The sequence below is a fragment of the Sceloporus occidentalis genome, unplaced genomic scaffold, assembly GCF_023333645.1.
Source record: "Sceloporus occidentalis isolate IW3139 unplaced genomic scaffold, rSceOcc1.0.p SCAF_9, whole genome shotgun sequence".
NCBI lineage: Eukaryota > Metazoa > Chordata > Lepidosauria > Squamata > Phrynosomatidae > Sceloporus > Sceloporus occidentalis.
The window spans coordinates 35383214-35408398 of NW_028316989.1; the positions used below are offsets into that span (position 1 = coordinate 35383214).

General features: G+C 41.6%; 1 protein-coding gene across 2 annotated transcripts in view; it reads right to left on the reverse strand.

The window, feature by feature from the left end:
* The window catches only part of PARP6 (poly(ADP-ribose) polymerase family member 6), a 41695-nt gene that overhangs the window by 12021 nt on the left and 4489 nt on the right, over positions 1-25185 (reverse strand). Inside the window, exons 2-17 of one of the 2 annotated variants that reach the window (XM_089538744.1) lie at positions 22723-22985; positions 20619-20696; positions 19332-19426; positions 16259-16319; positions 15273-15363; positions 14960-15026; positions 13509-13658; positions 11996-12173; positions 9653-9706; positions 8549-8644; positions 7697-7789; positions 6681-6806; positions 5837-5902; positions 5370-5437; positions 3089-3137; positions 2091-2203 (exon numbers count right to left, since the gene is read on the reverse strand). In XM_089538744.1, coding sequence (XP_089394870.1) covers positions 2091-2203; positions 3089-3137; positions 5370-5437; positions 5837-5902; positions 6681-6806; positions 7697-7789; positions 8549-8644; positions 9653-9706; positions 11996-12173; positions 13509-13658; positions 14960-15026; positions 15273-15363; positions 16259-16319; positions 19332-19426; positions 20619-20696; positions 22723-22725 — 1388 coding nt within the window. In that variant the 5' untranslated portion in view covers positions 22726-22985. The remainder of the gene's footprint in view (positions 1-2090; positions 2204-3088; positions 3138-5369; positions 5438-5836; positions 5903-6680; positions 6807-7696; positions 7790-8548; positions 8645-9652; positions 9707-11995; positions 12174-13508; positions 13659-14959; positions 15027-15272; positions 15364-16258; positions 16320-19331; positions 19427-20618; positions 20697-22722; positions 22986-25185) is intronic. The other variant, XM_089538743.1, reaches the window with a different exon arrangement.

Sequence of the window (25185 nt, forward strand, 5' to 3'; positions counted from 1 at the left end):
TTTGGGGCTCTGTAGTAAAAAAAAAAATTTTCCAGGCCTGTGTAGGAAAAAGGGAAGGAGAGAATAAAGCTGATTTTTTATGTTACTAATACATGTTCTAATAATCACTTTCCGGTTTCTAATACACTGGGGAAATGCACCACCCCTGAAAGAGGTCAAAGTAGCAAAACAGATTTTGAATAAAATCTGTAAGTGTTCATTTATATGTGCAGATATACATTTTAAAATAGCTATTATTGTATTTAAATAGAAATGTTATAAATCCTGCTGTCAGAGGAAGGTTGAGAACAGGCAGAGCAGTGTCCCTGCTCAGTCGTCTTTTTCAAATGCTCACTGTCCGTGAGCAACTTCAAGGCTCTTGCTCTTTCTGCCAATGGTTCTTCATCTTTAAATTGGCCTGGACTTTAAATTGAACAATTTTTTAAACAATTATACCAATTGCCCTGGAATTGGCTTTGGAAGAATGGCGAGGGTCACAAATGGGAACTCCACAGCATCCTACATAGTATTATTATTGCACAGACCCCTGTACAGCTCTGTATGGTGGGCATATTAAGCTAGTAAAGTAGGCCTCTCCCAGAGATTAGTTAACATAGAGCGCTGGATAGTCTTGCAGCTGTCTGGATCTGCTTATCACTTACCTCTTTCCTCCCATAAGGATGGCTTTAACTATTCCAAGAAAAACTGTCTTCCTTATACTGCTCTTCTCCACCACCCCCTCCCCATTTTTTTACTAGAGCAATCAATTCCCAGGCTACTTACTTTTTTCCTGATCATTTTTAGGACATACAGGGAAACCTATACAAAGCACATATTTTTCCATTGTTCTCTCTCTGGCAAAGGAAGTAATCTTTCTGCACAGAGAAACAGAAGGCCTGTGGAGCAATGCCCTGATGCATTTAGGTAATTGATGCAACCATGGCTGAGAGTACAGTGGGCCCTTGTTATATGCTGGGGTTCGGTTCCAAGATCCCCCATGTATAACAAAACCCGTGAATGCTCAAGTCCCATTAAATATAATGACATAGCAAAATGGTGTCCCTTATAAAAAATGGAAAATCAAGGTTTGATATTTGAAACTTATACTTTTTGGGAACTTTTTCAAACCGTGTATGCTCGAATCCATGTATAAAAAATCTGTGTATAAGAAGGGCCAACTATATTTGTGTTCCATCAACTAAGATATAGGTAATCTTCCTTTTGCATTTGTTCTTTGTATTCTGCATGCATATTTCAATACAGTATAATGGATAATCTGTATGTTACTCTTTCACACAAGTGACCTTTTTTTTCCCCATCTAGGTAATCTCACAATCTGATTTGACCATTGCCTGAATGGACCAAGTGCATCAAGTCCCCAAAGTTGTAACACTTTCAAACAGAGGATTGGCCCTTGGGAATTTATCAAATAGTGGATTGTCATCTGTAAAGTAGGTAAAAGATAAAGGTAGTCCCTTGACATGAATGTCTAGTCGTAACCAACTGTAGGGGATGGTGCTCATCTTTGTTACTAAGATGAAGCCAGCATTGTCCAAGGACTGCTCTGGTGGTCATGTGTCCAGCATGATTGCATCAAACGCTGTTACCTTCCCACTGAGAAGTGGTACCTATCTATCTACTTGCATTTGCATGCTTTTGAACTGCTAGGTTGGCAGCTGGGACTAGTGGTGGAAGCTCACCCCATCATGCAGTACCCGAGCCTCGAACTGCCAACCTTCTGATCTTCCAATCATCAGAATTGGGGTCTTAACTGCTAAGCCACCGCATCCCTATCATCTGTAAACTAGGACGCTCTAAATGGAATGGAATGTCCTGGAAGGTTACTTTGAGGACTACAGCTTACAGAATGGCTGGTGACTATGCTGTCTGGGGCATTCATGGAGAGTAGTCCAAAAAAGAAATTTTCCCAAGTCCTTGTCATAGCTGACTGGAACACTGTATGGAATTTTTGTAGGTCCCACTTTTAAGGTCACTACTGAAATGTTGTGAAATGCTCCAGCAGTGATAAGGGTCAAAAGTCAGGAAGTACCATTTGGATGAAGGGCTTTCTTTTTGCTTGCAAAGAAACAGCAAGGGACATCCAGACTTACTGGAAGGCGAAGGTGCTGCCATATAGCTTCTTGGCTGTTCGGAAGCGTGCCTCCTTGGCAGGAGGGCTGCTCAGCAGGAGGAACTGGTGTGAGGTGTGCATAAATTTCAGCTGCTACCAAGGGAAACAGATCCGCATGAAAGGAAAGGGTGGGGGACAAGAGAGGGAAGAAAAGCAGAGAGAAAGAGAAAGAGGGGGGAAAAGAGAGGGCCATCATGCAAGGATGTTTTGACACATGCACCTTCAACTCTCTGCCTTTTCCCTATTAGCATTATTATGTACAAGAGTCTCATTGACAAGAAAACAATTTTCCTGCCCAGATGTTCTGTGCTGAAGGAAAGCTTGAAAAAGTTACTTTTCAGGACTACAACTTTCAGAATCCCCCAAGCAGCATGGACAGTGATGACATCAGTCAGGTGATTCTGGGAGCTACAGTTCAGAAAAGTGACTTTTCCAAGCTCTTGATTGCACTTGAACCAATATTTACCTGGCTGTTATTTCAAAATCTTGGAAGTAAATTGTTACAAATAGGAAGTTACTTGAAACCTTTTGCAACACATAAGGCTTAACTTATAGCCTTATCACTTGAGAAAAGAAAGCTGAAACGGAGCGGGAGAGTAGCATCTTTCTCCATGCCTCTCCGCATGGTGTCATAGCAGTTCCGTTCTCCTTCCCAGAAGAGACAGACATAAAAACTTGCCTTTTGCCAAAAGACACACTTTTATGACTGTCTCCCTTAGAAAAGTAATGGAAGTGCTTTGACAGCATCCAGAGAGACGCAGAGAAAGTCACTACTCTCTTCAACTATTTCATCTTTCTTTTCTCATGAAATAAGACTCTCAGTCATTTTGTGGGCATTGAAAGGAAAATAGTGAGTCAGATCTAAGAATATACTGAGCAGGTCCTTGTGACAACACAAAGCTATAGTTCCTTTTCAGAATATCTCACTCTTTTTGAGGGGGATGGCTTTGTAAACCAAGGGGAGGAATGGTCACTTACCCTGCTGAGAGGTAGCTTGACAATGTGAGACCTGTTGCTGGAGATGATCCTGAAGAGAACATAGAGACTGTCAGAACACTGGAGAAGCTAGTACCAATCTTGTCTTGCTATAGTGGAATTGGAAAGGATACTTTAAATACTGTTTTTAAACTGTGTTTTTACCTTCTTTTATTCTGCATCCCCCTTTTTTAATCTGTGCTGGTCTATGAGCATAATAAATATCATATTCTATTCCATTGTGGAGATGCTGTGCTCATGCTGCCCATCAGAAGTCCACACAAGAAGGCATCAGTTTTTGCTTATAGGACAGAGCATCTTACTACATGATACACTGAAGCAGACTCTTGGTCCAACCACATATGGAAACATTCATGGTACAATGACAACTATGTAAAAAACAAAACCTTCCTGAAAGGGAGGCAGGTAGCATTAACCTTATTGCGGAGCACTAGACAGTGTGGGAGGCAGGGGTGGCTCAAGACATTTTGCTGTCTGAGACAAATGACAAGAGGACTGTGATGTTCTGGATTTTTGTAAAAATGTTGTTATGTTTATTAGGAAAATTAGGGTAATTTATGGTGGTGTATGTATGTAATGTGTAGTCTATAGAAAAAGGTAAGTGAGCTATCGGGAGGGAGGGAGAGCATGAAATATTGGAGGTGATGGTGAGCATTTGAATGGGATTTTTTAATGGCCACTTTGTGTTTGACAGTTAGTCCAATATAGTGAACGGAAGTAGCTTGTGTTTGAGATCAATTAGAACAGTTATTTAGGTTCAGCTTAGATTATTTAGAGATCAGAAAAGAGTTTATGAGATGCAGAGTCAGATGTTAAATAAGTATAGATAACAAATAGGCCTTGAAATTCTATAACCATAAACTCCAGTATACCAAGTAATCTTTCATTATATGTTGGACTTTGTTTAATAAATTATCCTGGCAATATACACATGTATCTCTAGGAATGCTACAATAATGTTAATGGAGCAATTGAGTTCAGGCACATAGTGACTGTAGTGGCAGCATTTATTCAATGGTGTACTTTGGTCGAAGACCATAAATAAAACTGATTGATTCAATGGTGATGGTAACTCTGATGTCACAGTGGTGGGACAAGTAAAAAATCCCCACATTTGGTACTACAACACTGGTATAAGTGTATGTCTGTACAAGGACATCTCTTCTTCATTCCATGTACAGAAGCTGACTGGATTGGTAGTTTAAACTTACATAAGCACTGAAAGAAGGGTGAGTGTCCTCCAACATACCTGAACATATCTTAGAAGAGTCACTTCTTTGGACAAAAACTCCCAGAATCCCCCAGTCTAGGAGCCTTGTCGCATTATTACACAAATTGGACAGGCAAATGAAGATTTGTCTCCCTCCGCATGACATTGTTCACTTTCATTCTCTTCAGGTTGTAAAAGCATGGGAGAGGGTCGTAAAAGTGTCCCTTCTGCCAAGCTAGAAAAATCCATTTGGCAAAACTGATGCTTTTATCATGCTCCCCCATGCTTTTACAACCTGACGAGAACAAATATCATATGGAGGGTGAAAAAAGAAATGCATGTTTTTTCATTTGCCTGCAGGGTTTGTTTAATAATGTGATAAGGTTTTAAGAGTTGCAGTTTAAAAGATTAACTTTACCAAGCTCTGCACCTGGAGCATCAAGCACTTGAAGTGGGTCACAGCAAGTTGTGCGGCAGAAGGAAAAAGATGTTGGGCCCCAAAGGAAAGCCGGCTGGCTGCACTCTCACTGTTGTTCCTAGTAGCTGTGATCCTAAGCAAACCTACTTTAAGTCAAGCCCCCCAAAACCTTGAGTTGATTTCCGACTTTTGCAGTTTGAATGGATGCTCCAAATAGTGAAGTGCTTGGTTATCTGAATTTCCACTGTGATCTGACTCAAAGATAATTCTGGGCTGGACTGGGCCAACCATCTCAGGCAATTTCCTCATTGTGCCTTATGGTAGGCCTGGCCCAGCATATAGTTATCCTTGAGTCAAAATCTTAGAGTGGAGATTAGGATAACCAACCACTTCAATACCTGATGCATCCATCCAAACTTCAAAGCCTAAATTCAAAGTATTGTAGGCTAGACCTTGAAGTAGGTTTGCTTAGGATCACTGCCATTAAGGACAATAATATACTTTCCACTCTCTATACCTGCATCACTTTCAAGGGATGTGATTTTGTTCTCATGCTTTCTCCTGCTGTCTTAATGCCCTAACCAAAAATAAAAAACCCAGGCATCTCTGCATGACCACACCTTCTGCTGCCTTACCATTGTAAAAGAGGATGAGCCAGAGGGTCCAATTTGTCCATTTGTTTCTTAATTTCCAGGTAGGAACCCTGAGAAGAAAGAACAGCAAGAGAAGTTACAATTAAAAGCAGAAACTTTGACCAGCTCGGAACTCTTTAAAACAATTAACGTGAAAGGAATTAATGGGACGAGTGGATGGAATGGTGATCAGTGATTAGTGACCAGTGATTTGAGGGGGGAAAGATGAGATCAGATCCCATGCTAGTCACTCTAGCATAACACTATTGCTGGCTAGAGTTAGAGAGGCATTAATGGCAGATTCCATGTTGCATCTCAGAATAACAGCTTGAGTCAGACAGGTATTCATGGTGGTTTCAGTCTTGCTATGTGGAACATCAAACCTGGGAAGTTCACAGGCTGTTCAAAAAGTGAGTGTGGGATGGGGACAAGGAGAGGGAGAAGTATAGAATGAATGCGTTGGTACCTACTTGAGTCATTTCACGGATTGACATGACACTGTCCAGGGCTTTCTGCAGCCTCTCATAGTTTTTTTTCTGTGTGTCAAGAGAAGGAGAGAGGATATGCATGATGTGCAAACAGACTAGTCACTGGGCCATTACCAGGAATCCACATAGTCGCTGTGTGGGGAAAATCTGAGCACATGGAAAATATGTTCTGGATTTAATTATCCTGCCACATCAGCATGCATCAGAAATCTGGTTCCTAGACAGCATCCTACCACTGCTCAGTTTTGGATGGCTTAGCATGTTATTATATTTGTTCTTCTTAAAAGTAACTTTCCAAGCTGTGGCTCAGAGACAAAGACAAGGCCAGCCAGCTACTTAATGTTTCTAACTGCTGACTAGTGTATGCCTGCAGCTAGAAGCAAAGCTCCATGGAACTGACACAGTGAATCAGGATCAGATAGCAAATTAATATACATATAGAATCAGATATTTTATCAGCAATTACATCTGGAAAGAGTACGCAAATTCAGTGCCAACATTCATAGGCACTTGGTTTCATTCTGTTGGGAAACCAGTCAGGATCAGATTAGTTTGCACAATCTGTGACCATCTTTTGTAAATTTAAATGGCTGTATTTTTAATATTATGATAGCAATTTCAATACATGGGGGGGAAATATGAACTATGCCTCCCAGAACCCCCATGTAGTATGACCAGAGGCCATAGTGGCTGGGTGAGTCTGGGAGAAGTAGTCCCAGATAACTTTTCCAAGATCTGGACAAAGATAGCTTTTCCAAGGTCTGGACAAATCCCACCACCAGACTCAGAAGTCCTTGCTCTCCTGGACCTCTTAACTCATACCAACCTTGGGATTGAAGGCAAGGGTCTTTGGGTCACTGGGGTCAACAACAGAGGGATAAGGCTCAAAGATTATACTCTTGCGTGGAGACTCCAGGGCCGCACGGCACATGGCCACCAACAAATCCACTACCTGAAAGAGAGAAACCACCAAAAAAGGTGATACCTGTAGACTGGAAGGGCACATTCCCATCCCCATACTTCTTCTAATGTCCCACTTCCATCCTGACGGTCCAAACAAAGCAAATTGTGTATTTCATTTCTATTAGAATACCAAATCCTCTTGGCCAACAGAACTCAGGTGCAGCAATGGATAGATTTCCAAGGGCACATTGTGAAGAATAAATTTCAGTTTCCAATAAATTGTCCCCTGAGCTATTAAGTAAATCTATTTCCATGGACTTCTTCTTCTTCTTCTTTCTAAACACATACACACTTATGTAGTCAGGGTTAGCCCAAGACATTTTGTGTCTGAGGTGAAAAACAAAATAGCACTCTCTGCACTTGAGGTATGAAAACTGCTTACTTCACTTTCATTGTTGAAGCATGCCTCCAAGTAATTTCTGACTTATGGCAACCCTAAGATGAACCTATCATGGGGTTTTCTTGGCAAGATTTGTTCAGATGGAGTTTGCCTTTGCCTTCTTCTGAGGTTGAAAGAATGTGACTGGCCCAAGCTCACCCAGTGAGTTTCCATGGTCCAGCAGGGATTCAGACCCTGGTCTTTAGAGTTGTAGTCCAGTGTTCAAACCACTACACCATGTTGGCTCATTTTACTTTCCAATAATGGCAAATCTGATTCAGAGTTACTTGAATTTGCTATGTGGCTTTTTCCTGTGGTCAAGGAAAGCAGCCAAGCCTGCTTAATGCTGTATCGGCATAATCTGATTCCAATGGGTAATTTTTATTAAAAAGAAATTGGATTTTCCCCCTATGGAAAAACTAAAGACTGCAATTTTTTTCCACAAAAAAATGTTCTACTTCACATTACCCCCGCCAAGCTAAGCATCCCATCATTTGTACCTCCGCTCCTGTGGCCACCTCTTCTGCAGCACCAGACATCACTCCCAGAGTGTAGAAAGAGAAGACGCACAGCTCCCGAGTGCACACAGCTGGCTACAAAAAGAAAGAGCCACAAGGCTAGTGAGATAGAGGGGAAAGTGTCCAAGCCACTCTGCATGCCAGGAGGCAAAATCATAAACAGACTAAGGTAGACCATAATCCAAGGGAAGACTACTTGTTCTCCATGCAGAAAACATCTCGTTCAATCCACATCATCTTCTCTTTAATGAAGGGGTCTCAATGAGCAAGGCAAACTCTACTGTCTCTGGCTATGGTGATCTATTGCCTTTCATAGCTTGGAAACACTAGCTAAATGAGTGACTGGACTGACTCAAAATAAGACAGCTTTTAAAGATTACTCTGCTAAACTTTTTAGGATTACTTTGCCAGCATTGCTTACCACTTCCACAATGGCTTAACTCAGCCTGATGTTCCATTAGCATGGTCTCTAGATCCTCTATTCTTTAATAGCAGCAGTCAAGGCCTCCAAGCCCTGTAACCCAATTACTCAGATTCTATGCAGATCACCCAGCAAACCACCCAGTAAAAGGACTCCCAATTGTATATGACTCTTCAGTTCAAGATTCAGTACAGGATCAGTTCAGGAAAATCTGTCCCAAATGCTACCTTTCCCAGCTGCCTAGCTTGAAGGGTTTCTCATTTGGACAACAGCTACCAGAATCCCTCAACCCGCATGGCCAGTGACCATCATAACTGGAGATCCTGGGAGCTGTAGTCAAAAAGAATAGCTTTCCCAACATCTTCCCGACTCTACTCATTTGTGCTGACAGATGCAAAAAAAGGGAAGAGTACCTTTAGCATGGATCCATTCTGGAAGACGTGCTGTTCATCACACACCACACAGTACTCATTTAGTGTAGGAATCCTCTGCTCTGCATACTTCATAATCTAAGTGCAAAGGCGAAACCACACCTGGGTAAGAAGAACTATGCTTTCTGGGAATCAGGTCTCAACTCAGTGGTGCAAGACATGCTTTACACCCAGAAGGTCCTAGTGTCAAGTGTACTCCACTAAAATATCTCAGTAGAAAGCCTGGAGGAAAGCTTGGCTGCCTGTCAGCCCCTGCCAAATAGCTGGTACCAGTTGTGGACAACCTGTGGTTGTTGTTGTTGCTGCTGTGGCTTCAAGTCATTTCTGACTTATGGCAATCCTAAGGAGACCCTATCATGGAGTTTTCTTGGCATGCTTCTTCAGAGAGATTTGTCATTGTCATCCTCTGAGGCTTAAGAGAGTGTAACTTGCCCAAGTTCACCCAGTGGGTTTACATGGCCAAGCCGGGATTCAAACACTGGCCTTCAGAGTCATAGTCCAAAGCTCAAACCACTACACCATGATGGCTCCTGTAAACAACCTATGGATTCAGCATTATTGCATGCACACCATAGCTTGATTTTAAGATCCCTCTGAAAGGTCTCATTCTGGGAAGAGCAGGATGGGTGGCAAACTGGGAGAGAGAGAGAGAGAAAGAGAAAAGAGGAGCTAGACAAAAAGAGAGAGTCAAAGAAGAGAAGAGAATGGCAGAAAAAGAAAGAAGAGTGACAGAAAGGGAGAAGGAGACAAAAGGAGGTGACAAGAAGAGAGAAATGAGGACGCCCCAGCCATTGTTAGCTCTTGAGCCACCCACTGCTGGCTTTGACTTCATCCACCACAGGTGTACAGAGACACATATCTCCCAAGAGATTACCTGGAAAAGAATGTCTCCTGCAATAGGAAAAGTCTTCCTCATTACCCCCCCCCCCCGATGAAACAATACTGAGCTAGATGTCAGTGGCATCCAATCAGCTCCTTCTTCCAAAATAGCAAAACAGAAACTGAGCGAGACAAAAACTGTTGTAAATCAACTGAAGTATATTGGTACTCAGGGGAAATAGAACATGGTGAGTGAAATTTACTTACCTGGACAAGAAAACCATATTCCAAAGTGGGAATGTTTTTGCAGTGGCCGCCAACCTGCAGAGACCAGACAAGAGGAGAGAGCCCAGCCACGTTACTTGGCACCTGCTCATTCAACTCTTGAAGGACATATTTCCTTTTTGCATGTACACATCTGGGAGAAGATATGTTGTGTTATCCACAAATCCTTCTGTTAGAGTGGTTGGAACAGCTTCTTTTTTCAACTACTGTGCTCATAATTTCCCAGCATGACCACATCGACACATATATAATCCAAAAAAGTAACTTTCCCAAGCCTTTGCCCTATTACCTGTCAAAGTATTCTAAAATAATCTCATCAATAGTCCATAAACTGGTAATAGCCCATTTAAACTACTACAATGCACTTCACATTGGGCTGCCCCTGAAGATATCATAGAGGCTGCAGCTGCTGCAATATGTAGAAGCTAGATTAGTGAAAGGAGGACCTGAAAGGAACCATATGACTCCCATTTTAAAGAAAATGCATTAGCAGTCATATGCTTCTGAATTCAAGGGTTGATTGTGATAATTAAACCTTTAAATGGCTTGGGATCTTGCTACCTGAAGGAATACCTCTTTAAGCCACTGATATCTGTCACCATAGTCCCCCTCTGTATTCCACCAGCAGGAGACTAATGTTATATGGAGATGTGGGGGAGGACCTTCTCTGTTAAGGTACTGTGGAATACCCACACCATGTGGTACCAGTGTAGTGGCAGCAAGTTAACACACTGCTTTTCATAAAAGCATTTGGCACTAAGAATCATGGCATGACTAGGTTGTAATGTTTTTCTGTAGGATATGTTGTGTACACTGTTTCAAACTGCTTACAGTTGCTTAGATTGCTTGAAATCATTTTAGACTATGTTAGATGATCTTACAATGTTTTATATAATCTAAAATTGTTTTAGATTGTTTTTCTGTTACCTGTACCTCACCCTGAGATACTTCGATAGAGGACAAGATGTAAATATTTTAATTAACTCAAGCCCAATACAAATGGGTGCCTTCTGGTGCCCTCGGGCAAAAACTAGGGCTTGGGAGAGCACAGCAAGCACATGTTTCCAAGCCCTAGTTTGTTGGACACCACCATCGTTATGCGGCACCATCCACACAGCGCATGTATAGATTATGTCACACGCACACTGCATCCAAACAGCGTGGCGCATGCATGATGTAACCGTGATACTGCAAGGCGGAAATAGTGCCTTGGTGGCATCGCAGCAAGGAGCTCCATTTTGGAGCTCCTTTTTACTACGGATTGTTGCCGGGGCCGTGCGGTTTACTACGGATCGTTGCCTTTGGTCATCCCTTTCTTCTCATCTGTACCAGGTCTCAGATAAAATCAATAAAAACCTGTCCAAAGGCACTCTGTAGTGTTCCTATGATGTTTGCCACCGCAGCCTCCCCATACTTGTTGCCCTCCAGATGTTTTGGACTTCAGTTCCTATGATTCCTCACTATTGCTCAAGTAAACTGGGCTAATGAGAATCATAGTCCAAGAATCCCAGGAACCATGTTGGGGGAAGAAGGTACTATAGCTTTCCCAATACTGCCAGCTGAATGTATCCCTCCTGAGTATTTGGAAATTGATTATGAAAAGAAGGAAGTGTTGCCCAGTTGTCTGGGCAAAAAAAGGAGTAGAAGGCTAGTTCTAGCCCAGGCTTTAGAACAAAGGACATTTTTCCCTTGGTTACATGCAGTTGCTAAGAGATATCAAAAGGTCTCCAATGAACAGGAATCAAAACAGATTGTCCTAAATTAGATCTGACCTACACATATACCAAAATTACACGGTATAGCAATTATTGAATTATTCCTTTTCAAACTACACAAAACAGATTTTATTTGGATGTTGCAGCCATGCCAATCCCACACCCATCAAAAGTCCCAATGAATGTAACGCTACCATGTCACGAGGAAGATTCTGTCCTGACATTGTTCTTGATGTGCTGGTTTTATACTTGCAGGGAGTTTTGTATTGTATGCTTTGGGGAGGTGGGGTTGGTTTTTTATATAAATGAGTTTTGAATATTGGGTGTGTGTGTGAAGGTTTACATCCTCAGTCCAAAGTACAGTAGTAAAATGCAACAATAGTGCCATCATGTGGATTTGAGCATATTGCTTAGCTCTGATCCCTACTGCTCAATGGGCAGAACTTAGGCAAATTATTTATTTAGACTGTAACTCCCAGTCCAAACTGGCAGCTGTAATCCAAAAAGGGAACATTTCCAACCCATGGTAATAGGAGGGAAGCACATTTAATGGTCCCCAAGAGAAAACCAACAACCCATCTCAAGGGACGAGGGCAGAGAAGAAACCCACCAGGATGTTGAATGGGGCGACACCTGCCTGGGTGCTGGGGGGGTAGCCAAACACCTCCACCTTTGGATTCTTCATGGTGCAGGAGATGGAGCGGTTCATGAGGCGATTAACCCGCAGTTCAGGTACTCCAAGTTTGCCCTTCAGCATGGAGTCTTGGATGACTGGGAAGCTGGGAGACCTGGAGACACAAAAACAGAGCACTAGTTCAAAAACAGATCATTCTGTTCCCTCTCCCTCTTCTACCAATGGATGTTCCTACCATTAGGGAAAGCAAGTAAATCATCTCAGACTGAAAGTCCTAAGGATAGTGAGAAAGCAGCACACCTGTAGCCATTTCTCCTGACAGCCCTGCTTCCGTACTTGTACACTCATTCATCAAAATGGAGACTTTAGTCAAGAAATCAAAATACTAAGATTTGGAAAGGAACTAGATTAAATCCTCAAGTGTAAACTCATATCTCTAATAACCAAAGTCAGAACCATCCAGGCCATAGCATTTCTGATTTCTATATATGGTTGCGAAAGCTGGGCAGTGAGGAAAGCAGATAGGAAGAAAATCAACTCATTTGATACGTAGAATTCAAAGATATCACCGTGTTAGTCTGTAGAATCAGTACGTAGAGAAATCATGTAGCACGTTTGAGACTAACTTAAAGAAAGAAATTGGCAGCATGAGCTTTTGTAGACTTCAGCCTACTTTTTCAGATGCATTTGCAAATGCATCTGAGGAAGTGGACTGAAGTCTACAAAAGCTCATGCTGCCAATTTCTTTCTTATTTGAGATGTGTTAGAGAAGAGTGCTGAGGATTCTCTGGACAGCCAAAAAGACCAACAAATGGCCCCTAGAACAAATCAAGTCTGAACTCTCCCTGGAAGTCAAGATGACTAAATTGAGACCATTATACTTTGGACAGATCATGAGAAGACATGATTCCTTTGTAAAGATGATCAAGCTTGATAAAGTGGAAGGTAGTAGAAATAGAGAGACTGCACTCCAGATGGACTGATTCAGTCAAGAAAACAAGAGTGGGCATAATATAGCCCATCGGTGGCATGCAGCCCCTGGGTCCCATTTCTGGGGGCCCTGAAGCCCCCTATCGGTCTCTCAAAGTCCTCAGTGCCAACCTGGGTGTGTTTTTTAAGGGGTGTGATTTCCAGGCATTTTTTACCCCCATATCCACAGAACCACCTGCAAATGTGTGAAAACATGTAACAAATACTCCACTCAAAAGTACCCCAGAAATCTGTACAATTCCCAAATTTACCTCTACAGTCATTCCCAAAATGCCAACAGGAAGTATGTGGAAGTGTCTGAGCTTGCTTTGGTGGAGAGCACAATCTGCTACGATCTAGGATGAAATGATCCCCTGCTCCCTTAGTAGTTGCCCACAACTTATCGATTGTTTTGTTTATGCCCTGCCTTTCCCCTAAAGCTAGGGCTCAATGTGGCAGTAAAGGGAGTGAGGAGAAGGAACTCTTAAAAGGGGGAGCAGGTGGAAGACAGCAACCGTACTTGGGGATGGGCGAAAAGATGCTGAGACCAGCACGAAATTTCTTGATAGTGCCGCTGGCCTTGAACCAGCTGTGCCGTTTTTCTTGCTGGGTCTTGAGGAAGTCATTGCTGAGATGTTTCCATTGCTGGGATGTGAACATGCCCAGGATCCTATTGGAAAGATTACAAAAACGATTAGCAGCATAAGATGGCATGGAAGCTGACATAGAAGTGTTCTCATTTTTTTTCTTGCAGTTTTCCCCTGATTTGGCAGAATCCACACAAAGCAGAGAAAAAGAGCATAATTACACTACACAATTACAGCAGTTTGATAACATAGCTTTTTGTGGGGTTTTTGGTCTATGTGGCCATGTTCTAGAAGAGCTTATTCCTGACGTTTCACCTGCATCTGTGGCTGGCATCTTCCGAGCAGTTTGGTAACAGTTTAGCTGTCATGGCTCCATGATACACAAGCCTAATATCTGGAGTTTAGTGAGGCATTTGGAATACTCTAGTGGTTATGAACAGAAAGTTCTAAGTCACTCATCAATCTAAAACTTCTGGAATTTCCTAGGATGGAGCCATAGAAGTTAAAGTGGTATCAAACTGCTGCAGCTGTGCAATACAGATTATACTCAAGGGCTGTGAGGAAAGGCCTTGGAAGTGTTTTTATCTCCATCACCAGATCCCAAAGTATACAAAAGGGCAGTAAGCTGAGAAAAAGGTCATCTAGCAATAATTTCACCACACTGAGGAAAATGAGAAGGAAAACAAGTCCATCTATTAACATACCTGGCTTACTTCTCCTACCTCCATCATCAGAGACCCCAACCTCCCCCCACAATAAAAAAACAAAAAAGGAGCTGAAAAATTTGCCCAAATGGTGTGTGGAAGCATTGGAAGATCACTTTCAGTGTACCAAAATGCAAAGGAACCACCTAACTGGAGGTGGTGTTGATGTTGGAGAAAATGTCCCCCACCTGCTCCACAGTTGCCCAATCTTTCTTGAACCTGATCCCCAGAAGACTCATTGCTGAGCCTTCAAGTCTCAGCCAGAAATAACTTCTGATTGTTATTTTCAGCCAGTGTTGGGTCCCAATGTTGAAAACTGGGCTCCATTCCCATAGTGGCTGCCCACTCTCATTAAACAATAATTTGGTGCGTAAACAATAACGTAAGAAGTGGAGCCCTTTCTCCAGTCCATCTGCCTTGGTCCAGACCTCAGAGGGAGAGAAGAACTGCTGGACCTGATCCTCTCCCCACTACTATTCCCTTCTCCTTTTGTGTCCTGTCTTTTTAGATTGTAAGCCTGAGGGCAGGGAACCATCTTATAAAATAATAATAATGATTGTAAGCCGCTCTGAGAGCCTTTAGGGCGAAGGGCAGGGTATAAATACCATAAATAAATAAATAAATAAATAAATAAATAAATAAATAAAATAAAATAAAATAAAATATGAGGTCTTGCTCACTTCTTCAGCTGTAGGCCCAGTCCAAACCCTTCCTTATTGGATGGTTGGAAAACCTCAATTGATGGTTCTGGAAAACAAGAGAAGAATCATTTGTCGGTTTGTACAGAAAACTGTAGTACAGCCTTCCCCAACCTGGAATCTTCGAAATGGGTTGGATGGTCCATCCCTATCAGCACGGAAAATGGGGGTTGTAGTCCAACACATTTAGAGAATCTATGGTTAAGGAAGTATGGCTTGATTATTGATTTCATCTGAACGTTCACAATTCCTGCTCAGTTCCTCATTCCTCTTGACAAGCAAAGGTGCTACTCACCGGGGCCATCCAGATACTGGGAAAGGGAAAACCGCAGTCGGAGAACAATGGGTTCGGCCCGTAGGACCTTCCAGGCTGTTGCCACCTCTTCCTGCAATGACAACCAGATCTTCATAAGCTATTGGGGTGCATCATGGACCCAAAGAAGAGGGAAGAGGATGTACTTGTTATAAGGACTAGAAATTGAGGCCAGTAAGATACTATATTTTGGGCAGTATAGTCTCCTGGGTCAGGGTCATGCTGGTCTAAGAAGAATCAGAGTGGAAAGTATCCATTTCTGAGAAATCCAATTTGAGGTTGGATTTTAACATTAGGGTAGAATGGACAGCCATCAAAGCTACATGTTCTTAACTATTACTATGCAACCATCACAGTGGTAAGCACCACAATGACTTCATCATGGGATGTTCAGAGGAAGTGGTGAGAGTTCTCTGCTGCTAATTCAGGACAATGAACCTTCAGAATGTTTCATCAGAGCTGGGCATATATCTCAGACCTCTAACTCAGGGGCGGATATGTTTTTGAGGTCCAATTTTACATCCTTATGATCCATCATGGGCTGCGTTGATCCTGAAAATCAAGAAGTGAGGGTGACTTCAAGCCAGTACTAGTTGGACACTGCTCCCCTTTTGGTTTCATTTTGGGGATGCATTAAAACAAAGAATGATACAACCATACTTTCAATGAAAATCACCTTGTTTCAATGCAAAATAATTGTCCCTAGAGGCTTTGAGAAGCTGATAATTATATCTTTGGGACAGGTTTTTTGGCCTTTTGAGGTCGAGGCAGCATCAAGGGAACAGAGGAGCTGGTGAATACAAAAACAGCCTTATGGCCACATGTAGCCTGCATGATGATCATTGTCTATCCATGTTCTAAGTTTAGATGTATCTGAGAAAATGGGCCCACAAGCTTCCATACAGCCCCTTCTTCAGCACAAACACCATCCTTGCACAACCCAAGGGCTAATGTGTCCTGCAACTTACATCGAGAAAGCCTATGTTGATATGCAAATCAATGTCAACATCATCGATGGTCCCATATTCTCTGTGGAAGAAAATGGAAGAGTTAGAAGGGGAAAAAAACTCTGTGAAGAAGAGTCAAAGACTTCTTTATCCCAATAGAACTAAAGGGTTTAAGGGAAGAGCTTTTAAGAACTATACTTTACAGTTTTGTTTTAAAGTGCTTTTTATCCTTTCAAGGTATATGTTTAAAATTATTTTAATATTGCTAATACTTTAATTCTAATGTTCACCATGTGTTTTTTAAAACTATATGGTAATCATGTTAATTTGGAAGCCACCTCAAGTCCCAGTTTTGGGGGAAAGTGGGATATAAATAAAGATCAACGTTGCCCCCCATCAGAGGAAGGAGCTTGGGTTGCTGATGGAAATAATATGAATTCATAGAAGAAATAATATGAATTCACTGCTGTTAATTTACCATCTTCTGACTCACACACTCCCTAGCCCTCTGTGCCTTTGGTTTTATAAACAATAATAATAATAATATGTTTTATTTATAGACCGCTATTCCGCAATGATCATATTGGATCCTTGGAAATGTACAGACTTCTTGCTGCCAAGTACAATTGGTTGTGGGATGCACAAATTGAGTGAGAGCCTACACAAATGTAAATGCAACAAATGGTCATCCTACTTTGAGCTTGCTTCCACTGCTAGGAATTGCAAAGCCCTATTTGTCCCAGCTTCATTGCACTTCCTGAGAACTGTTTTTGACTTCTCTCTCTAAATTCAAGTTTGTTGCCATGCTATTGCTGCTAATAGAAATTTTTGCTTCTGAAGAAGGGAAGAGGAAATTTACCCCAGGCCACTAGCAGCCAAATGGGTTATGTACACATTGCTTTTTAAAAAAGAGAAAATGCATTAACAAATGGAGGATCCATATAAAACTAGGATCCGCCAACTTTAAGGTACAGAAAAATATGGCCCTAGGTTTATCCACAGCACACAATTTTAAGCAGGTTGATATTACTCGTAACCAACACGGCTCCATCCTACAGAGCCCAGGTCTGAGGATGAAGCCACAGTTGTGAAAGTGATGTCAAACTGTGATAACTGTGTGGATAAATGTTATAAATAGAAATACAAACCTCACCAGAGTGAAGAACACTGTGTGCCGCTCAGCCTGTTGTATAGGACCTTACTACTGATGGGCCATTTCAAAACCTCTGATCTTGTTAAGCTTCTTTATTTTTAAACCAAGATTTGGAAAGGACATTCCTTCAAAGAGAGAATGCTTTAAAGAGAAGGATGTCCTCTGACAGCCCTTCAAACAGGGATTGTCATCTGTAAAATAAGTACATGGTCACCCTAATAGAAGCTGATGAATTCACACATAACCACACATACGTACGCAATCTGTAAAGGGTCTGCTTTTGCAGATCAAGCTCCTGAAAGCTTTTTAATAAAAGAGCAGTGTGTTTTAATTGTTACTATCCTTAGACAAAGAAGACAAGGCTTCCCTCCGGTTAGAGTACTCAAGGCGGCAGTCCTTTAAATTGTACATATGGTTTGAGTGCTCCATTTTCAAAGCAGTTCTTGCTTCCTCCTGTTTTGTTGGGTTGGCGTTGTCTGTAACATGCAGTCGGTGAGAAATTTAAACCCCCTTCCCCATCAAAAAAATGTTGCTGGTTGTGTTTTTTAACAGATTTGGCCAATCTGAACTTCTTATACCAAAACACAGGCCAAAAATGATTTGTGGTTAGAAAGACCTTACTGTAATTTCCAAGCTTGCAGTGTAACCCATGAAAGCAAAAAAATAATGCGTCAGATTGCTTGCACACATTTGGAAAAGACACAAGAAACTGTGTAAGATTCTAAAACGCACACAAACACATTTTGTCAACGGGGCCACATGATAGTGTTCAATGAAGTGTTTCTTTAATGAAGTATGTGTGCTTTTTCTTAATATTCATGTCATCTTTTTAAATGATTTTATATTGTTTTAAGGCACTGATGTTTTAATAGGGTAGCTTTATCGTTGTTTTTTAAACTTTTCTTTTTGCAAGGTAGGTCTCTCATTCATAAGGTTGCCAAAACTCAAATGTGACTTGATGGGCTAATAATGAATTAATTCATACATCTTGTTTTAATTCATGTTTTCAGGCGTCTTAAGACAATATGGAGAAACCAAAGAGGAACCGCAAAGCATTAAGCACTTCCCTCACCTTCTCTCCCAAGACATGGTACTGTTTGGTTCATAATTTTTAGTACACTAGTACATATTATTTTAGTACTTTAATACTTTTGGTATATTATACTGTTGTGTTTTATTGTTTTGTTCTTGATTATGTTTTGATGTTGCACTCTTTAATGAAATATATATATATATATATATATATATATATATATATATATTTGTTATTGTTATTATTATTATCCTCTTTGTGGTGGAAATGGAAATGAAGCATTAAAGCACAAACATCCTCCAACTCCAAGGTAGCAAATCTCCAGGTAGCAACTTACACATTGCTGGAAGGGATAGACAAAGAAATTACCAAACAAGGATAAAAGAAGTTGCAGATTTGCATAAATCTGCTCATGCTAATTTGTCGGTACATAGACCATTTAAAAGGGTACTATAACTTAAATAGGAACACAATACAGTGCACCATAACAAAAAAAAACAAGGTGCACTACATACTTACAGAATAACCTGGATGCATCTGCACTGCAGAAATAATCCAGTTTGAGGTCACTTTAACTGCCCTGACTCAATGCTATGGAATTCTGGGAAGTGTAGTTTTGTAAGACATTTAGCCTTCTCTGCCAGAGAGCTCTGGTGCCACAACAAACTACAATTCCAGAATTCCATAGCACTGAGCCATGGCACTTAAAGTGGTGTCAGACTGGACTATTTCAGCAGTGTGAATGCAGCCCCAGTGTTTAAGTGGCAATGAAAAGCACCTTCTTCAAAACTCCAGGAGAAAAGAGGGAGTCGACAGTCAAAGAAGGGTGGGGAAAAGGTCCAGCTGAAATAGGATCAGCTTTGATTTGGGATTCCTAAATTTGGACAAATCTAGGCAGCAAAACTCACCGGACAGATACAGAATTCTCACTGTACAACTCCTTCACAGCTTCAATATCCGCATCCAACTGCGGGTGACGGTACAGGTCGGCCGCACAGGTCCCCTACAGAAATACATACAAAAATGTGATGATGGGGGGACAGAGAAAGATGCTGAACCTTCACAGAAGATTTACTATGGGTCTTAGGCTAACTTTAAGAGAGACTTTTCCAAAGGTGTAGATTTAAAGTTTTAAGTATAGATGTTTATTATAGCACTCCCCATTATTACGCTTTCTGAGGAGAATCCAAACATTCAGGCAGTTATCTAATGTGTTATGTTTTTGTATTATAATTCCCCAATTGTGGTAGATTTGGGGAGTTGCAATCCAAAAAAGCAACTTCTCCTAGTGCAGCAATAAACCTTATCTCAACATACCAGTGCTAGCAGTTTTCACCTCTGCCAGGAATCGGTCTTTTGTGAAGCTAAGACAACTTAGTTGTTCATTTAAGAGCAAGTCATCACCCAGCATTATAAATGGGGTTATTTACAATAATATAATGTTGCTAGGAAATCAGTTTCCCTCTTGCTACTGCGTTTGGTAGCCGGTAACATCATCACACTCTCAGCAACAGAAAACTGCATGATAGAGTCACCATATGTTGGAAAGGACTTGAAGGCACACAATAACAACAACATCCCTGCAAAGCAAACACAGTGTGTAGTTTCATGCTGTGGTTCTTGACTCCAATCTCTCAGACTATCTGCCTCAACTCAATAAGTAGTCTCAGCTCAGAAAAGTCCTATATTGTGTTTTAAAGAGTGATGAGCTTTGGCCAGGAAAGGGCAATTGGAACACAACTGATTGGCAAAGAAGACGTAAACTGTTATTACCTTCACCAGAGCTACATAGGAACTTCTACAGAAACTCACTTTAATTAAGGCATTTATTACTACAGAGGTCCCTCCACATTCGCTGGGCACAGAATGTGGAAAAACAGCAAATAAAAAGTACTATTCTTTTTACCTAAAAGAACACCTCTCTAGGAATCTCTAGGTCCTCCAGTGCAACTCTGTCATCAACATTGGCCAGAAGTTGATCATAGAATCATGCTGGAGGACTTGCAAATGCCTAGAGAAGTGTTTTCTCTAGGAGCTTCTAGATTCTCCAGCACAACTTCTGGCAGAGTCACGCTGGAAGACCTAGAAATTCCTAGAATCAAAACCGCAAATAATCAAATCTGCAAAAGTTAATGCTGCAAACATGGAAGGCCAACTGTACTAGCTTTCTTATAAAGAACTACGATGAGCCTTACCTGTACTCCGTATAAGAATTCCTCCGACTCATTTTCTCCATCGGAATCATCGTCAGTCCAGTACTGGCCTTTGATGTCCTAAAAGACAAGACAAGTGTAAGCCGGAGACAGCAGGGAGGTCCATAGACTAACATGGCCAATGGCTGCACACTTTGAACATAACCGAATGCTTCCTTCAATATTCCAAGATTCTTAGCCAGCAAGCTAAATTCCTTCCTTCCTTGCTTTTTGAATAAAAAATAAAGGTTAATTTGGTAGTCCTCAGGGCAAAAGATATTTATTCTCTAGTCCACCTGTTTCCTTTTCCCTGTTGCCAACACTATGTTGAATTTTTATTGTAAGTTCCTCAGGGCAGAAAGTACTCTTCTTGTTACTCTGTTCTGTGCCCATATATACCATTGTATATATGGTATATAATCATCATTCCCTGTTATGTAGCCAAAATGGCATTATTCATGCACAAAAGGAACACGACTGCAGGTTTGCAGGAACTGAAGATTTTGCTAAAGTACAGTGGGTCACTTTGGAGGTATACTGTTTAAAGGATGCATCCATCCTAAGAGGTCAGAAGTCGCACCAAAGCTGTGCTCTAGTCTTAGGACGCATGCATCATTTAAACAGCATACCTCCAAAGTGACCCGAAGCAGCTTTAGTTTGGCCTGTCTATACAGGTCCAATAGATAACTTCTAGGTTTGCTGGAAGAATGAAATGTGGAAGAGCGCACACACTGAATTATCACAGCATGGTTACTGCTTTGCTTCAGTACTGGCAAGCACATTATGATTACGACACACTGAGCATGAAATAAAATCTTGCAGCATGGACTGCTTCTTTTTGTTTCCCAGCATCACAGCCATGATCTGTATCTGATCTGAGCTGTCTGGATGACTAACCTTAGCCATAGGTGTAGCTATAAGGAAGCAAAATGATTTTGCCACTTTATATAAGAGACACCATTTTACTACACCAGTGTATTTAATAGGACTTGAGCATCCACAGATTTTGGTACCAAAGGGGACTCCTGAAACCAAACCCCAGCAGATACCTAGAGCCCATTGTATATACAGTAAGTGTTTTCATGGCATTATTGCTGCCGTTACAATGCCAAAACACACTGCAGAAATAATCCACCTTGACACCGCTTCAACTGCCCTGACTCAATGCCAGGGAATTCTAAGGATTGTAGTTTTGTGAGATATTTAGCCTTCTCTGTCAGAGCTCTGGTACCACAACAGACTACAATTCCCAGGTGATAGAATTCAAAGATATAGCCATGTTAGTCTGTAGAATCAGTATGTAGAGAGATCTTGTAGCACCTTTGAGACTTACTGAAAGAAATTGGTAGCATGAGTTTTCGTAGACTAAAGTCTATCTCCTTAGATGCATTTAGTGGAGTGGAAACAAGAGACAGACATATATATGCCATTGGTGTGAAAGAATGTTGATTCAAGTTCACAATCCTTTGAATTTTAGCTACTTCATTCCCATACACAAAGGATTTTGAATTTGAATTGACTTTCTCTCACACCAATGGCACATACAGTGGGCCCTTTTCTTACATGGGGGATCTGTTCCAGATCCTCCCATGTAAGGGGAAGTCCGCGTATGCTTGCACCCCATTAAAAACAATGGGGCGTGTGCTCATTGTGGCATGTGCACCATATGTTTGATTGTTGCATGGCTTCAGCGTAAGCTTGAAGCTGAGTATAGTGCGCCTGTGTACAGCATGGGCACACTGTATATGTCTGTCCCTGGTTTCAACTCCACTAAATGCATCTGAGGAAGTAGACTTCAGTCTATGAAAGCTGATGCTGCCAACTTCTTTTTTTCAATTAGTCTCAGAGGTGCTACAAGATCTCTTTACATACAGTTCCCAGGATTACCTAGCACTGAGCCAGGGCTGTTAAAGTGGTGTCAAACTGGATTATTTCTGCAGTGTGTATTGGACCAGAGACATATTAAAGAAATTGCACCAAGATGATACTAGTAGAGCATCCTGGTCCGGTCATGTCCTCCGCCGTTCTCCTCCAGCAGCATCCCAAATCCCAGAAGTCCATCTGGTGCTGTCATCCTCCTCCAACGTAGGGTGGCAGGGATGCTTACCATTTGTTTTGTGGTTCACTGGCGTTCCTTCTGCAGGGCTAGGCCTCTACCCTCCATGCTGCCACCTGCCAGCTTGGAAGCTGCGAGACAGACATCCTGCCAGCCGAAGAGAGAGGCCTGGATCCCGGAGTCGGCGGCCTAGGGAGGATGTTCTTGCGTTGCTCTGGCAACCAAGTCACTGTCCTCATGAACGCCGAGAGCAACAATGGCTGACGTCAGGGATGTGCAGCGGCCTCCTCATTGGCCACCAGAAACTCTGCCTCCTGAGGAAGGGGAGCAAAAGAAGAAAGGAAATGCAAGACATTTTTGGTATTTGGGTGGGAAAACCTGTAGTACCGTATATACTCGACTATAAGTAAACTCCGTGTATAAGTCGAGGGCAGGTTTTGGGGACAAAATTAGGGATTTTGATGCAACCCATGGATAAGTCAAGGGTAAGACCTAGGGACATATAACAAAAGATGTAAAGGAACGTGAGGCCAAAGAACTTACAGATAGCAAAGGAACACAATGCAGAGTACTAACCACTATATGATCTCAGCAGGGGAAAAGCAAACACAACACAGACTACTAACCACTATATGATCATAGCCAAAAAGAAAGCAAAGGAAATTTTATCAAGAAAAGCTCATCATAGTTTGACTTAGGGTTGCCACAAGTTGGAAATGACTTGAAGGCACACAAGAACAACAATAAAGGTATCACCACTTTGTGGGTTTTGGATATTATCATATATACAGTGTATAGAACAGAAGCATGGAGTGTGATGCCCATCAAGAAGGAGCTACTCCTACAATCCATATAGCTCATATTTCCTTCTCTCCTGACTTCCATCATCTGGGAGAAACCCAGTGGGAATTATGATCCAGTCCATCTGAATGACACCTACCTGGTGCTGCATCTGCACTGTGGAATTAATGCAGTTTGACACCACTTTAACTGCCATGGCTCAATGCTATGGAATTCTGGGTAGTTTTCTAAGACATTTCACCTTCCCTGTCAAAGAGCTCTGATACAACAACAAGACCCAGAAGTCCACAGCATTGAGCAGGGCAGTTAAAGTGAGGGCAAACTGGATTATTTCCACAGTGCAGATGCAGCCCTAATTGGTTTTTTTAAATCAAAGAAAAAATCGTAGATAGAAGATTAAAAAATGTATCTCATATAACACAAAGATAGCATTTTTTTAAAGTTCAGAAAAGATTAAGTGCCACTTTAAATCCACCTTCCCAAATAACCATCAGACATGGTTTAAAAACCTAATACTCTTAATATTGCCATATTTTTGGTGTTTTTATACCATTCATATTAGCAGCTGGGAAGAGGATCAACTGCACTGTGAGCTTGCAATCCTATTATACATATTTATCTGGGAATAAACCTCGTTGAACTCATTGGGACTTACTTCTAAATATACCTTTATAGGCTTGTGCACTTAAAGGGCCACATAAAATAGGTTTTTAACTCAGGGTTAACTCAGAGATGGCAAGTATGTGGTCCTCCAGCTATTGTTAGATGGTAACTCTCATCATTCCTAGACAGAACAGAAAATGGGAGATAATAAATGGAGCTGCCCTTCAACAACAAAGGATGGCCAAATGTTGCTCATGCTTAATCTTGTCAAGGAGGTGCATGCTGGGTTCATAACTATGCCGTAGTTGTTCACTGCCCTTTGGGTCAGCCTCGAATCATGGCAACCATGGATGAGCTACCATCTTACAATATAACTATGCTTTTTTGGTCTCTACACCTCATCGATCACAGCCACTCATTTCATCCCGGGCTTTGCTTTTAATGGACACTTTCCTTTTAAAAAATGTTCAGTCCAAATTACCATAGTTGTCATTATGCATTATGCACTGAAATACAGTGGGCCCTTGGCATCTACTGGGGTTTGGTTCCAGGACCCTGCATAGAAAACAAAATCTGTGGATGCTCAAGTCCCATTAAATACAATGGCAGAGCAAAATGGTGTCCCTTATATAAAATGGAAAATCAAGGTTTGCTACTTGGAATGTATACTTTTTTTTTTTTAATATATTCAAGCCGTGGAGAAGGATGGTGAACCTTTTCAAGGCTGAGTGCCAAACTGCAACCCAAAAAACCCACTTATTTATTGCAAATTGCCATGTCCCTCTGGCTTTCTAGTAACAAACTCTGGCAAACTCTGTGCTGGGGGAAGGCACATGTGCCCACAGAGAGGACTCTGAGTGCCACCTCTGGCATGCATGCCATAGGTTCACCATCACTGGCAAAAGTGGGAATTGTGTGGCTTGTAGATCATATGAAGCCCTTGGGGATTCAGTGTGACATTTCAGGTCCCCCGCCCCCAAACTCCGCAGAGTCCCTTCCCTTGACAGAGAAGGTGAAATGTCTCAGAAAACTATCAGTCCCAGAATTCCATAGCATTGAGCCATGGCAGTTAAAGCAGTGTTAAACTGCTTTATTTCAGAGCATCTCCAC